Here is a 14,732-nt window from a genome sequence, read left to right on the forward strand (position 1 = left end):
CGATAGGATATTACATTACGAACCTGCTGAAATAAATACTTTTCTAATTTTTCCTGAAATTAAACTTTTGAAAATCTACAAATGATAATTGTATCACTGTTTTCATGAAATAAGCCTTTTGCCAAAACCCACATCATTCTGCTTGAACCTGAAGATATAAATCAGCGCTGCTCTCCTGCCTCTGCTCATTCTTTGCTCGACTGTCAAGCTGTTCAGCCCGTATTTTCGCTCGAGTTCTCGATTCAATTTTGTTTCGTTTTGTGCTGTCGCGTTGCGCCGTGGAAGTGTCGCCACCTTCTCGCGTTCTGGCAAGCTTACTTGAACTTGCAAACACGAAACAAATGGTGCGTAAACGTGCCAATGAGTCAGCAGCGGACCCTTCAAAGAAGGTGCTAATCAAGCCCAGCACGTCGCAGGATGACGCCGGAAAACGAGTACTGCAAGCCAACCAGTATGCAGTACTCCCGGAAGAAAATGGCAATGGTAACGCCGTTCCCATTGCAAGAAGAGAGCAGATTCCCCCCTTTTCACGCCGATGAAGGATGTTGCCAAGCTGGGTGCCGAACTGGCAAAACACAAGCTGCTGCCTCGCTTCAAGCTTTGCAGCATCGGTACCAAAATCATGTGCTCCAGCCTGGAGGAGTACAAACAAATAGGATGTTTCCTGAAGGACAACAATGTGGACTTCTTCACGCATGATCTGCCATCGAGCAAGCCACTGAAGGTGGTTTTGCGTGGATTACCATCGTTCGAGGCTGCTGCGGTGAAGTCCGAGCTGGAGCGGCTTGGGCTCCAACCTGAGGCCGTGTTCCAGATGAACCGGCGTCCAAACCAAAACATCAGCTTCCGTGATCAGTTGTTCCTGGTGCATTTCACGAAGGGATCCACCAGTCTTGCGGCTCTGAGATCCAAAATCCGGGACCTGTTTCAGGTCATCATCAGTTGGGAGCATTACAAACCCCAACATCGTGATGTAACGCAGTGTATGAACTGCCTCTCATATAGCCATGGCACCAAAAACTGCCACATGAAGACAAACTGCGGCCAGTTTGTTGGAACTCACTCAACTGCGTCCTGTGAGGAAGTCGATGACATCGAGCCAACGTGTGTCAACTGCGGTGGAAACCACCAAGCCTCCAATCGCGGATGTCCCAAGCGAGTGGAGTTCATGAATATCCGTCGGAAGGCTACAATAAACAATCAGCCCGGTCGCCTCCGTAATCATCGTTCGCCTCCTGTACTCACGGAAGTCTAGTACCCAGCTCTCCTCCAGCCCCGTCGACATGTTCCGAACCTAGCCCCACTTCCGCTCAACAACCAACAAGCCAATCCTGCGTCTCGCTGCTGCTGCGGCCCAGCCAATTCCACGTTCATTCATCCACCGCCCCTGGTTTATCATACGCTGGTGCTATCTCAGGTGAATCTGTTCACCTCGGAGGAACATGTGACGCTCGTGGCCGAGGTCATCGTCATCATGCGCACCTGCAAGACTCGATCTGAACAGCTTCATGCTGCCTTGTCACTCGTCACCAAGTATGGACCGTGAAGCTATAAAAATTGCAAATTGAAACGCTTGCTCACTGACGAACAAGCATAGAGAGCTACTCGATTTCCTCAACGCCAAGGAGGTCGACATTGCTATCATCACCGAGACGCATTTGGAGCCCGAACTGCAAGACGGAACATCAGTTGCCGGCTGCTACCAAACTTCCAGCTGAAAACAATTGAAGCCATCGGAGTGGAGATGAGCACATCACTTGGCCCAATCACCATCATCGCGGCCTACTGCCCCAAGCAAACCAACATCAGGGGCGGGTCGTCAGTGGCCCTCCGGAAAGACATCATCAAACTCACTCGGAGGAGCGGGAACTTTTGAACGCAAAACACCAAGCTTGGGGCAACGGTCGTAGCAATAGAAACGGCATCATCCTCAATGAAGACCTGCAAGAGGGCCACTATACCATCTTGGCCCCGGACTCTCCCACCCGGTTGAGTCGGTCTGGGGTCCATGCGACCATCGACATCTTCGTAAGCAACATGGGACACAACATCTCGCAACATGTGGCATTCCAGGAGCTGAGCTCGGACCACTACCCGGTGGTGGCCGAAGTTGGATCCTCGGTTAACCGATTCGAAACTTCCCGGCGCAACTACCATCGAGTCAACTGGGCGCAATATCAACACTGCGTCGACACAACCATCGACTACGATGTCCAACCGGGGAAGTCCGAAGATGTTGACCGGTGTCTACAAACCATCGAGGAGGCGATTTCCCGGGCCAGGGAACAACACATGCCAGTATCCAGACAGGTGAGTAACACTCTGAACCTTGACAGCCCTACCAAAGATCTCGTTAGACTCCGTAACACCATTCGTACGCAGTACCAGCGTACTGGCCTGCCTAACTTGAAGACCAATTGTAATCGATTAACAAAGATCATTCAGGCCAGGATGGTGGATCTAAGAAATAACGATTTTGCTAGTAAGATCCGCTCTCTCCCAGATTGTGCTAAGCCCTTCTGGAAACTTACAAAAATTCTTAAAAACAAGCCTAGGCCCATTCCACCACTGACCCCACTGGATCGTCCCGGCGACCCAGTGGTTCATCTGATAACTCCTGAAGAGAAGGCTGCAGCGATAGGTCAACACTTCGTCAGCTCCCATAATCTCGGACAAAACATCGTCAGCCCTCATGAATCTGAGGTTGCTGAAAATGCAACCAATTTTCTTCAGATTCCTAACATTTTTTCCAGAGGAATCCGAGATTACGGCTGACGAAATGTTGGCCTATATCAAATCATCTAAAAACATGAAGGCCCCAGGTTTCGACAGCATTCTGAATCTGGAACTCAAACACTTGAGTTCCAGATCCTTCAACCATCTGGCACTGCTTTTTAATCAGTGTCTCAGACTTGGCTACTTTTCCCTCGTGTTGGAAGTTAGCTAAAGTCATACCCATCCGGAAACCTGGGAAGGATCCGTCCGCTCCTTCTAGTTATCGACCAATCAGCCTTCTCTCAGGGTTATCAAAACTGTTCGAAAGAGCAGTCTACCACCGGCTCCTAACATCTGCCGAAGAAAACAACTTGTTACTCGAGGAACAGTTTGGTTTTTGGAAAGGACGTTCGACCGTCCACCAGCTGACTCGAGCAACAAACATTCTCAGACGGAACACGTCTGTTTCGACAACATCTGCCATAGCGTTGTTGGACGTTGAAAAAGCGTTCGACAATGTCTGGCATGATGGCCTGGTGTTCAAATTGCAGCAAATAAACAACTATCTATCAAACAGGACGTTCCGAGTCTCTCTGAATGGCATCACATCGGATGCTTTCAACATCGGTGCCGGGGTTCCACAAGGAAGCATCCTTGGCCCCATCCTATTCAACCTGTTCACCTCCGATATGCCGGCTCTCCCTGATGGTGGATCGTTGTCTCTTTTTGCAGATGACACATCCATCGTCTACAAGGGTAGGGTCATCGGAGCTCTGACTGCCAAACTTCAGAGAGGCCTGGACGTCCAGTCTGAATATTTCAACAGCTGGAAGATCCGCATCAACGCGGCAAAGACCTAGGTCATTATCTTTCCACACTCTAAATCTCCTAGACTTGTTCCGTCGGAGAATAACAAGATCTGCCTGAACGGCACAGTGGTGGAATGGTCCGAGGAGGTCGTGTACCTCGGGCTAACACTAGACAGCAAGCTTCTTTTCAGAGAGCACGTTGACAAAACGAAAACCAAGTGCAACATCTTGATAAGATCGTTGTATCCACTTATCAACAGGAAGTCAACCCTGTCCCTGAAAAATAAGCTTGCTGTCTACAAACAAATCATCCTTCCTGTAATCGAGTACGGTATGCCAATCTGGGAGAGTTGCGCAAAATGCCATCACCTTAGACTCCAAAGGATCCAGAACAAGATCCCTTAGGATGGTCATAAACAGTCCCCCGCGGACTAGAAATTCTGAGATCCACTTCCTGGCTGGAATTCAAACATTAGAAGAACGGAGAGTATTCATCCTGGAAAGGTTCAGAGACACCTGTCTGAGATCAAATCATCAGATCATACGTGATCTAGCATGTTAGGTTATGTCATACTCGTAGTTAGGTAGGTTATCACTTTTTTTTCAATTCAAATAAAACACATCCCCAAAGGGGTATTCTGTAAACTAGTTGAAAAACGCAAATGTTAAATTATTATATCAAATTAAACAAAGATGAAGAGCCAGGTAGGCTAATCAATTAATATGATAAATCAATGTTCTACCATAATCAACAGAAATAAATATAATTTTACTACTTCTACTACTACTTCAGGCATTCGATTCTCGGACGCCGAACAGAGCGCACCTCGCAGAGCTAACCATAGCAGAGCACCACAAACCAGCCGATACCAGTAATGGAATCTGGCAGATCGATGCCAAACCACGACACTTATTGCGAATTCGTTTATTATTCAGTTCCAACCTGGATCGGGTATCAAGATTGGGTCTACTAGTTTTCTGACAAACGTCAGTTTGCTCGTTTGTTTTTAAAACCCAGCTCAGGTTGAGGTTCGCACTGACAAAAAGTTCGGTTTCGCACTGGGTTGGAACTAGTGTTAACCCAGATAATAAACGAATTCGCTATTAAATAGGTTACTGCTTTCAGATCGGATTCACTGCAGAAGAGAACATAAATATGAGCTTCACAGAGATTGCGGCTATTGACTCAGCTTCACATACTGTACCGGCCAGGGAACATGGTTCCCGCTCTAGCTACTACCATGTACAGATGATGCAACTACAATGTCTTCGCATGTAGGTCTATTGTTCAAGAGCCACCCTGTACACCTCCCCCCACCCACTTTTATTTGAAATAATCGCTTATCAAGCTGAATGGCACTTGAAACGGGTCAATTGTTCGGCATTATCTAGAAGGAGGTTAACGCTGACGGAATACAGTTTTCTTACTACTGTTCTGCACTTGGAAATAAATGTTTCTCATCACGTAAGTCTTGACAATGCAATCATTATAAAACTCCACCGTTCAAAGTTAAAATCATCAAAAATTTCGTCTAGCGTTCTATCACTCACTTTCACCACTACCGCCATCAACATTCACGCCGAAGAATTCCCAGCCTACTTCAAGTTCGGCATCGGTACATCAGCCTACCAGATCGAAGGTGGCTGGAATGCCGATGGTAAAGGCGAATCCGTTTGGGACCGATTGGTTCACACTGAACTCCCCGCATTCATCAGCGATGGCAGCACCGGAGACATCGCCTGTGACAGCTACCATCAATGGCGCAGCGATGTCCAGATGGTGAAAGAACTTCGACTGGACTTGTATCGATTTTCGATCGCTTGGAGCAGAATCCTCCCTTCGGGTTCGGCTCATCAAGTGAACAAAAAGGGGATCGATTACTACAACAAGCTAATCGATGAACTTCTCTCCAATGGAATCACCCCCATGATAACGTTACTTCACATGGATCTACCCCAAGGCCTGCATGATCAAGGTGGTTGGCTGAACCCCGAAATCGTCCAACACTTCTCCGACTACGCAAACATTGCCTTTGCCAACTTTGGCGATCGAGTGCAGCTATGGACAACCATCAACGAACCTGGCCACTACTGTATGAGCGGCGACAAGGTGATCACAGATCCATTCCATCCAGGAATCACCGAGTATCACTGCGCACATAACCTACTGAAAGCTCACGCGGAAGCCGTTCATTTGTATCGATCACGCTACCAACGCCAACAGAATGGTAGCATCGGTATTTCCGTGGGAGGAATGTGGCTGGAACCGGAAACCTTCAGCTCCCTGGATGATTGGGAAGCCTCCGAGTGGGGCCTGCAGTTCGAAATCGGATGGATCGCTCATCCAATCTTCTCTGGAGACTACCCGCAAGTGGTTAAGGATCGCGTGGGTAATTTGAGCGCAGAGCAAGGGTTTCCGAAGTCAAGACTTCCGATGTTTACGCAGGAAGAAGTGCGACGGATCAAGGGAACCGCAGACTTTATCGGCTTGAACACCTACACTTCATCGTTGGTGAGGAAGAACGGCTGGGCCAACTCAGCAAATTATGTTGTGCCCTCCCATGATCATGATTCGGGGATCGTCAGGAGTGTTGATCCCAGCTGGACAGCCACGGAAGCATCGTGGATAAAGATCGTTCCATTCGGTATGCGGAAACTGCTCAACTGGATTCGAGTGGAGTATGGTAATCCACCGGTGTGGATTACGGAAAACGGGGTCGCTACCCTACCGGGTACGGTGGATGATCAACGGGTGGACTACATGAATGGTTACCTCGGTGCAGTTTTCGATGCCATTCAAGATGGTTGCAACATCCGTGGATACCTGGCGTGGAGCTTGATGGACAACTTTGAATGGTCGTTCGGTTATACGTAAGGCTTTACAAAGTGATGTTTACAGAATGCGGGTTTTAAAATGTTCTGTCTTGATTCCAGCTTGAAATTCGGCTTGTACCACGTGGATTTCAAAAGTCCAAATCGGACTCGATATGCAAAGATGTCAGCCAAAGTGTACCGGAACATTGTAGAAACCAGACGAATAGATGACGGATACCGACCTCAACCCGATGTGGTGATTCCAGTGCCCTCGATGGCGACCATTGTACTACCAAGAGTCATGTGTGTTGGCGTCCTTTTGTGGGTTTTAATGTGAGGATCTAAAGCTCTTTCCAACCTTTGGCAGGAGCTTATATGTAAAACCTTATTGCCAGGATTTCGATTCATACTTTCACAATATGAGCCTGTGCAAACAATGGTAAAGATTGATGAACGTTTAGAGGTCGCGCCAATTATTTGAAATTTGTATGGAAATTACTATGGAAGAATTAAAAAATCAGTCCTTTTCCCACACTCTGGAGGGTGGCCTATCAAAAATTCATCTCTTTTTTTTCAAAATGAAGCACCCTAATGCGGACTTGGGCAATGTTGTTGGAATTGCAAATCTCAACAAAGGTAGATAAATTCAATACAAATACATCTGTTAACAATAAATACGAACACCCTAGGATTAAAGTTATAACAGTTTCAACTTTGTTAGCAGAGTGTACACACTACCACGCATCTCTCTTATCACCTATCGGTCTGATAGAGCTGTCCGTTCCTGAACGTTTCGATTTGGTGAAGAAAAGGTCTCTCTGCATTAACTGTCTATCAACGGATCACCAAATTAAGAACTGTTCATCTGGCGCCTGTCGTGTTTGCAATCAAAAACACCACACGATGCTCCACCAGCAACCTCCAATTCGCAATTCGGCCCATCCAAATGTTTCTAAGCTTCACCAAAACCAACCAACCACAAGTCAGACTCAATCTCAATTCCAAACCGCTCAAACGGCTCCACCAAACGCAAATAAGACTTCCTCGCAATCTCCTCCCGCTGAAAGTCAACAGTTAGCCACTGGTTCGCTCAGTTATTGCTCCACCTCCTTGGCTGCCAGCTTTCATCGAATCCCATCAACTGTGTTGCTGCAAACGGCTCTTGTAAAGGTCGTCGGATCTTCTAGGAATATTATGTGGGCTAGAGCATTGCTCGATCCTGCTTCACAGCTGAACATCATTTCGGAGAACTTAGGTCAACGATTGAAGCTGTCAAAGGTCAAAGATCATCACACCATCGGAGGTATCGGACAGTCTACCATTGTGTCTACCCACTCCATCACAGCCGAGATCCAGTCACATTGCTGCAACTACCGTACACAGCTGAAGTTTCACGTGCTGAGTTCTGTGACACGTGAGCTGCCTTCAAACAACATCGAAGTCACTGAGTGGCCTTGGCTTAATGACATCGTGCTTGCTGATCCCCAATTCAATGAACCAGGGGTAGTAGATATGATTATAGGAGTTGATAGCTACTATGACCTTCTTCTCGATGGATTTATCCGCCTCGGTGCGGGACAACCAGTGCTGCAAAATACTTTGCTGGGATGGGTTGTTTCTGGCAGGGCTGGGGTCAGCCGACCCGAACCGGAGATAGTTAGTATCGTCCACGTGTGTACGCAAGATTTCGATGAGAAACTATCCAGATTTTGGGAGTTGGAAGCTTGTCAGTCCTCTAGTACCATGTCAGTAGAAGAATCCACTTGCGAGGCTCACTTTGTCGTAACGACTGCAAGGGACACCTCTGGTCGATTCATGGTAGCACTTACGATAAAACCGTCCGTTATATCCCTGATGGGAAACTCCTACGAAATCGCCAAACGCCGCTTTCTGTCGTTGGAACGCCGTTTACAAACCAACCCTCAGCTCAAATCTGCATACTCGGCTTTTATCGAAGAATACCGGGACACATGAAAGAGATTACAGATATCAAGCTACCAACCCAGTATACTCCCTACTATTTTCCACACCACTGTATCGAACGTCCTGATAGCTTGACCACTAAACTTCGTGTCGTGTTCGACGCCTCCTGCGCCACTGATACTGGCATTTCCCTGAATAACACGCTTATGGTAGGGCCAGTGGTGCAAGATGATCTTGTATCCCTAATTCTTCGATGGCGAATTCATAGGTACGTCATTATTGCGGACATAGAAAAAATGTACCGTCAAATCCTGATGAATCCTGCCTTCCAATGTCTTCAGCGGATACTCTGGCGAGATGACCCTTCGGGGCCGATTCTGATCTTCGAGCTAACGACGGTGACTTACGGAACCTCTTCGGCCCCATATCTGGCCACGCGATGTTTGTACGAACTCTCCAAGGAAGGTCATTACTCGAACCCTTACGCCGCTAAAGTTGTAGGCAAGGACTTCTACATGGATGATCTGCTTACGGGATGTAACGATGTAGAGGCTGGGAAGATCTTGTGTACCCAACTACTCCAGCTTTTGGGCTCTGCTGGATTCCAATTACGAAAATGGTCGTCGCACTCTCCAGAGATTCTTGCCCACATTCCTCAACCGCTGCGAGATGAACGCAACGTCCTAGGACTGGATCCGGGAGCTTCGATCAAAACGCTAGGTCTGAGGTGGGAACCCGCATCGGATGTCCTGGGCTTCCACGTACCGAAATGGAAGGAAAACCATCACATTACCAAACGGATTGTTGCTTCCGATACTGCCAGTCTGTTTGACCCTCCAGGCTTCCTAGGACCCATCATAGTAGTCGCTAAACTGTTCGTGCAAGAACTATGGAGAAGCAATCGTTCCTGGGACGAGCCCCTAGAAGACGAAATCCAGCAAAGATGGTTACTGTTTCGGTCGCAGCTTGCAGTAATCGAAAACCTCACCGTTCCACGCTGGGTTATTCCGATTGTCAACACGACCCACATCGAACTTCACGGTTTTTGTGATGCCTCTGAACGGGCATACGGGGCCTGTATATATTTACGTGCCGTATCCAGCAATGGAGACACCTATGTTCGACTCTTGACGTCAAAGTCGAAGCTTGCACCACTGGAAAACACTCTCAAGCAAAAAAAAATCTGTTTAGCTCGACTGGAGCTATCATCGGCACTATTATTAAGCCACTTGTTTCAGAAGGTCCAGAAAGCATTGAACCTCTTCATGAAGTGCTTTTTCTGGACTGATTCTATGATAGTGCTTCACTGGATATCGGCGGCTCCGTCCCGTTGGAAAACTTTTGTTGCCAACAGGGTGTCGGAAATACAGCACCTGACTGCTGATGGGTTGTGGGCTCACGTTCCAGGAAGTGAAAACCCAGCAGATATCATCTCCAGAGGAATGTTGCCAGCAGAACTCAAGGATTGTGCGACATGGTGGAATGGTCCACCCTGGCTCAGTCAACCAAACCGGTTTTGGCCGCCTCTAGTCCGCCTTCCCTCTGAAAACATCTTCGTTGAAGACCTCGAGGAACGTTCGATAGCACTTCCCATTCAAATCAGAGCTCCAAATCTGTAAGTTGCGGCTTACTTGCCAGCCTATAGCTGGCCCGATTTACCCCGGCGGGGCGGCTACGAGCAGAGTACTTCCCCCAAAGACGTTCGGATTTGGATGGATTGTTAAGAAAAGAGAAAGAAAAGTACAATTTAAGACGTCTATTATCCTCTAACCTTTCCCTTTTCTCCTCGTTATCCTCGGTGTCACTCGGTGGGGCCCTTCGACGATAGCGGCGGTGGTTGCAGATCGTACTGCTTCACGTTAGCTGCGTAGCAGCGGTCCTTGGCGTTTAGCGGGGGGGATGAGCAAGGCTCCTTTATCGGAACCCCCTCGGCGACGATGGTGACGAATCACCGGACCAACTACTCGCCGTAGATGGTCCCGGTAGTCACCGCAGTGCACTACCCAGGCGAACGCTCCTTCGGTTCTGCCTGCTTCGTCCCTCCTTGGCTCTTAACTGCGGTGGCGAGACTGGCTCTACTGGCTGAGCCACCGCAGTGAGGACGGTGGGTGTTCGGGGATCCTTGGGGTTTAGCCGGGAAGCGGAAAAATCCTCGAAATTTAGCTTCCCTTGGCGGCGATCCGACACTCTTCACTTCAGCTCACGAACCACGGCACTTTTCGGGGAAACGACGTCACTTCCACGCGACGGTGCTGGGAATTATCCCTCCAGCAGACACACGCCACGAAAACGGCACTCCCACTCTCATTTTTACTGAAACGGACCGGGCAAAAACCGCGTCGACTTCCAACCGTGGCTCGTAACTTTCTTCTCCCTGTACTACTTGACAATCACTGACAATACAACAACCGCCATCGTTCTCCTGCAACCGCGCTCGAATGTTGTGCTGCTTATGTTTTTCGCCTTATTTTGCAGCGGGAGGAGAAACGGGACCTAGCTTTATTCTACACGCGAGACAATTTTGAACGATAATTTTTACACTATATTCTAATCCTAAAAACATGCCTACACGAATAAAATCTACGATGAAAATAACAAATTAAAATATTTACAAATAAAGCAGTGGTGAGTATGTTGCCGAGCGTGCGACCAAAACAAAAACAAATCATAACAGACAAGGCACACGCTCATGGCAAACACGTTAAAATGGTGGGTTATAAATTGTCACCCTAGACGAGGGTTACAAATCCTATCTTCGGTCTTCGCTCATCTTACGCTAAGCTGATCTCTCTAGTGGCATATCTCTTGAGATTTTGTCACAATTGCAAGCAACGGATGCATCGCGAACGAAGAACTGGTTTTCTCCGTACCAGTGAATACAACAAAGCACTGAAGGTCCTCGTTCGGATCGCTCAACAGGAGTCGTTAGAAGAAGATCTTCAAGCCGTAGCAGTCTGTGGTGAAGTTAACCGCAACTCAAAATTGAAGACACTTGCCCCCATTTTAGATGATGGAGTGCTCAAGGTGGGTGGCCGTCTGCATAACGCACTGGTTCCAGAAAATCGTAAGCACCCGATGATTCTTCCCGCAAACCATTTGTTCACGGAGATGGTAGTAACCTACTACCATCAGAAGCTTCTGCACGCTGGCCCACAGCTGATGATCGCTAGTCTTCGGGAACACGGCCACTGAGAGTACGCAACTTGGCGCGGAAAGTGGTGCAAAGCTGTCTAAAGTGCTACCGTTGCAAACCGACCGTCCAAGAGCAGCTGATGGGGGACCTTCCCAGCGAACGGGTGACTCCAACGTACCCGTTTTTAAAAACCGGCGTTGATCTTTGCGGTCCGCTCTTCTATCGTCACATCAAACGCAAAACACCTCCGGTGAAATGTTATGTCACCATCTTCGTGTGCCTGGTCACAAAAGCGGTGCACATCGAATTCGTGGCAAACTTAACTACCGATGCCTTCATATCTGCCATGAAACGGTTTATCGCACGACGCTCGAAGCCAGCAATTATCGAATGTGACAACGCGAAAAATTTCCAAGGAGCGTCCCGAGCACTGGCCGAACTTCTAACGCAATTCAGATCCCAGCAGCACCAACATGCCATCGTTTCCTATTGCGTAGAAGAAGGAATTCAGTTCAAGTTTATACCCCCTTGCTCCCCCAACTTCGGTGGGCTCTGGGAGGCCGCCGTTAAGTCATTTAAGAAACACCTCAAATCAACCATCGGTACAACGGTCCTCTACAAGGATGAGCTGGAGACGCTACTCGTCCAGATTGAGAGTTGTCTCAACTCCAGGCCACTCACCCAACTGTCCACGGACCCTGAAGACCTTGAGGCTCTCACGCCAGGACATTTTTTGGTACATCGTCCTCTAGTTGCTGCTGCAGAACCATCATTTGAATCTATGCCACAGAACCGGCTCGATCGCTACCAGCAGACGCAGGAATTTGTAAGAAGGATATGGAAACGTTGGAGCACGGATTACCTTTCCGGTCTACTACCGCGTACTAAGTGGACTCGTCAGCGTGATAACCTTGCTGTCGGGACATTAGTGCTTCTGAAAGAAGAAAAACTGCCACCACTGAGATGGTGCCTCGGTCGTGTCGTTCGAATTTTCCATGGCGATGACGGGAATGTTCGTGTAGTCTCGGTGAAGACGAAAAATGGTGAATTCACCCGTGCAATTAGCAAGGTCTGCGTGCTTCCTATCCAGCAGCCAGCAAGTGCTGATGAGGATGATGTTCTCGCTGCAATGTAGCATCTTGCAAACCCTACGGCGCCGTAGTGCCGTGTGTGTTGTCCCGTCAAACCATCAAATGCAAAACTAATGTTTACTCTCGTTCCATGCTTATCCAATGCTAACTTATCCACCAAAACTGGCTACTTTCGCTTCAACCACATCGCAGACGCTTCAAATTCACTGGCCTCCGTATTCAACCGTTCACAGTCCGAACACTCTCCATGGCCGCCGAACATGCTCCAGGATACCATCGTGCACAACAGATTACGTCCGAAGGTGAGTTGTTCCGGTTTACACTTTTCTCTCATTGGATACTACATCAATTCTTCGCTCCGAGGTTCAACGGCAAAAAATACTAACCATCTATGACGACCGAGGTCCAGTATCCTACCACATTGAAGCCTGCTCCTAGTAATGCTACCACCAATGAATGAAGAATCGTGCGAAGAACGAAGTCGACGTCCAACGAAATCAGATTACCATCCCGAGATCGAAGTAGATGTCAACATCCTGAAGATGCACTGTTGAGCGTACGAGTTGCGTGAGGATCAACAACGATGCAAGTCGTACCGACGTGTCACAGGGTCAGAACCGACGTGCCGGTAACCACCATGCCCAACCACCGACTGCGAGAGCCGAAGACCAGGAGTGCCAGAACAACAGTTTAGAGTAGTTACATTAAACCTAATGCAGCATTTCAAATGAATTAGAATAATGAATTTTGCTGTCTCTTTGAAAATCAAATTAGCTGTAGATCAGGAATATTGAAAACCGCACTTTTCAACAGAGGCCGGCTATGTTAACAATAAATACGAACACCCTAGGATTAAAGTTATAACAGTTTCAACTTTGTTAGCAAAGTGTACACACTACCACGCATCTCTCTTATCACCTATCGGTCTGATAGAGTGAGTGAAAGGATATCAATAGGCTTTTTACAATTCGTGTGCAGGTCGTGTTTGCAATCGGACTCTTTGCATATTATATAACCAGTATAGGCCAGGCCAGTTCAGTTCAATAAAGACCGCCAACCTAAGAGCACTTCTTCACTAATAAACCGTTTTTCTAGTCTGATACCGAGCCAATCTAGTTTCTTTTATTTTCGCACAACATCCTTTAGGGGTATAAAATCTTATCTATTTTATTGTCCTGAAAATCAAAAGAAAACACTTCCAACGCAGTGAGAAAATAAAATCAAAGAAAAAAACACTTTTAGAATCAAATGCCTGAGAATCGATTCTAAAACTATCTCTCTCTAAATCTCGGAGAGAATTCAGGTTAGGTGTCGTCCACAAACTGCAATTTCTCAACTGTCCTCCTTCCAATTGAGCTATTATTTTTTGTATGTGATTATAGAGTCAACCATAATCTTGTCACCTACAGGAAATCAGCTCAATTAGTTAGAAGACAGCCGAGAAATTGCGGTGGATGGACCTATAACCTCACTCACAGTGGCTCCACGATTTGGACCCTTTGTTTTACGATCACCTCGCATCGCGGGAAAGCGACTCGCAGGCTTCGGATCACCTCTGGTTGCATGGTACCCGTTAATGGGCAAAGAGCCAGCTCCAACCGTTTCAACTCGCCCATGGCCTTGATCAATTTTCGCAGCGACTTCAGCGCAATGGTCGACACCTCCATGATCAATGTTTCCACCGGAATATGCGGGAGATCCTCCAGCGGATAGGTATCCAACACGTCCCTACATCTGATCCTTAGCTCCCGGGAACCTGGAGAGGCGCAAAATTCCAGAAACGGACCTAGCTCTAGGTTGCTTTCGTATTGGCTAATCGCTAGTCGCTTCATAAAAGGCATGGTACTGCATATGTTGTCGTACAGTTCGAAACGATCTTCAACGTCAAAGTCATACAGCTCCAACATCTCAAAGACGGCTAGGCTAGGGAAGATATACTGACGAAAGCGATTAAACTCGAAATAATCGGTGATCCTCACTCCGTCCAATGACAGCATGTGGAGATTCTTGAGCGGTGGGAAATTAAAAACAGTTGGAACACTAACGATAGCGTTCTCGATCCGCAAGCGCTGAAATTTACACGATTAATCTTATATCTTTCTTAAACAACTACTTATTCTTAACAAACCTTCAAATGTTTCAGCTTACAAATTGCCCGAAAGTCGTTTGCATCAAGAGATAATTCCTCGGCAAAGCCAAGGCAAAGAAACTGCATGTTTCCGAACGATTGCAATTGGCACAGATTGC

General features: G+C 47.5%; 3 protein-coding genes across 3 annotated transcripts; all 3 read left to right on the forward strand.

The window, feature by feature from the left end:
• Window positions 1-4,917: 4,917 nt before the first annotated feature.
• On the forward strand, window positions 4,918-6,800 carry LOC135713561 (myrosinase 1-like). Its single transcript, XM_065236684.1, has 3 exons — window positions 4,918-4,989; window positions 5,061-6,395; window positions 6,459-6,800. Exons 1-3 carry the CDS (start codon window positions 4,976-4,978, stop codon window positions 6,673-6,675), a joined length of 1,566 nt encoding a protein of 521 aa, XP_065092756.1. The 5' UTR covers window positions 4,918-4,975; the 3' UTR covers window positions 6,676-6,800.
• A 441-nt stretch (window positions 6,801-7,241) lies between these two features.
• LOC135713545 (uncharacterized) lies at window positions 7,242-8,312 on the forward strand. Its single transcript, XM_065236667.1, has one exon. The coding sequence runs from the start codon at window positions 7,242-7,244 to the stop codon at window positions 8,310-8,312; it is 1,071 nt and encodes a 356-aa protein (XP_065092739.1).
• Window positions 8,313-11,533: 3,221 nt separating this feature from the next.
• LOC135713546 (uncharacterized) lies at window positions 11,534-12,529 on the forward strand. The gene has a single exon (XM_065236668.1). It carries the CDS (start codon window positions 11,534-11,536, stop codon window positions 12,527-12,529), a length of 996 nt encoding a protein of 331 aa, XP_065092740.1.
• The last annotated feature ends 2,203 nt before the right edge of the window (window positions 12,530-14,732 follow it).

Source organism: Ochlerotatus camptorhynchus, unplaced genomic scaffold, assembly GCF_037179485.1.
Source record: "Ochlerotatus camptorhynchus isolate MF236.1 unplaced genomic scaffold, CSIRO-AGI_Acam_v1.1 ptg000568l, whole genome shotgun sequence".
NCBI lineage: Eukaryota > Metazoa > Arthropoda > Insecta > Diptera > Culicidae > Ochlerotatus > Ochlerotatus camptorhynchus.

Coding starts and splice junctions, on each gene's coding strand:
- LOC135713561 (XM_065236684.1), top strand. Junction 6,396..6,458: donor GAATGGTCGTTCGGTTATAC/GTAAGGCTTTAC, acceptor TCTTGATTCCAG/CTTGAAATTCGGCTTGTACC.
- LOC135713546 (XM_065236668.1), top strand. CDS start 11,534: ATGGGGGACCTTCCCAGCGAACGGGTGACTCCAACGTACCCGTTTTTA.
- LOC135713545 (XM_065236667.1), top strand. CDS start 7,242: ATGCTCCACCAGCAACCTCCAATTCGCAATTCGGCCCATCCAAATGTT.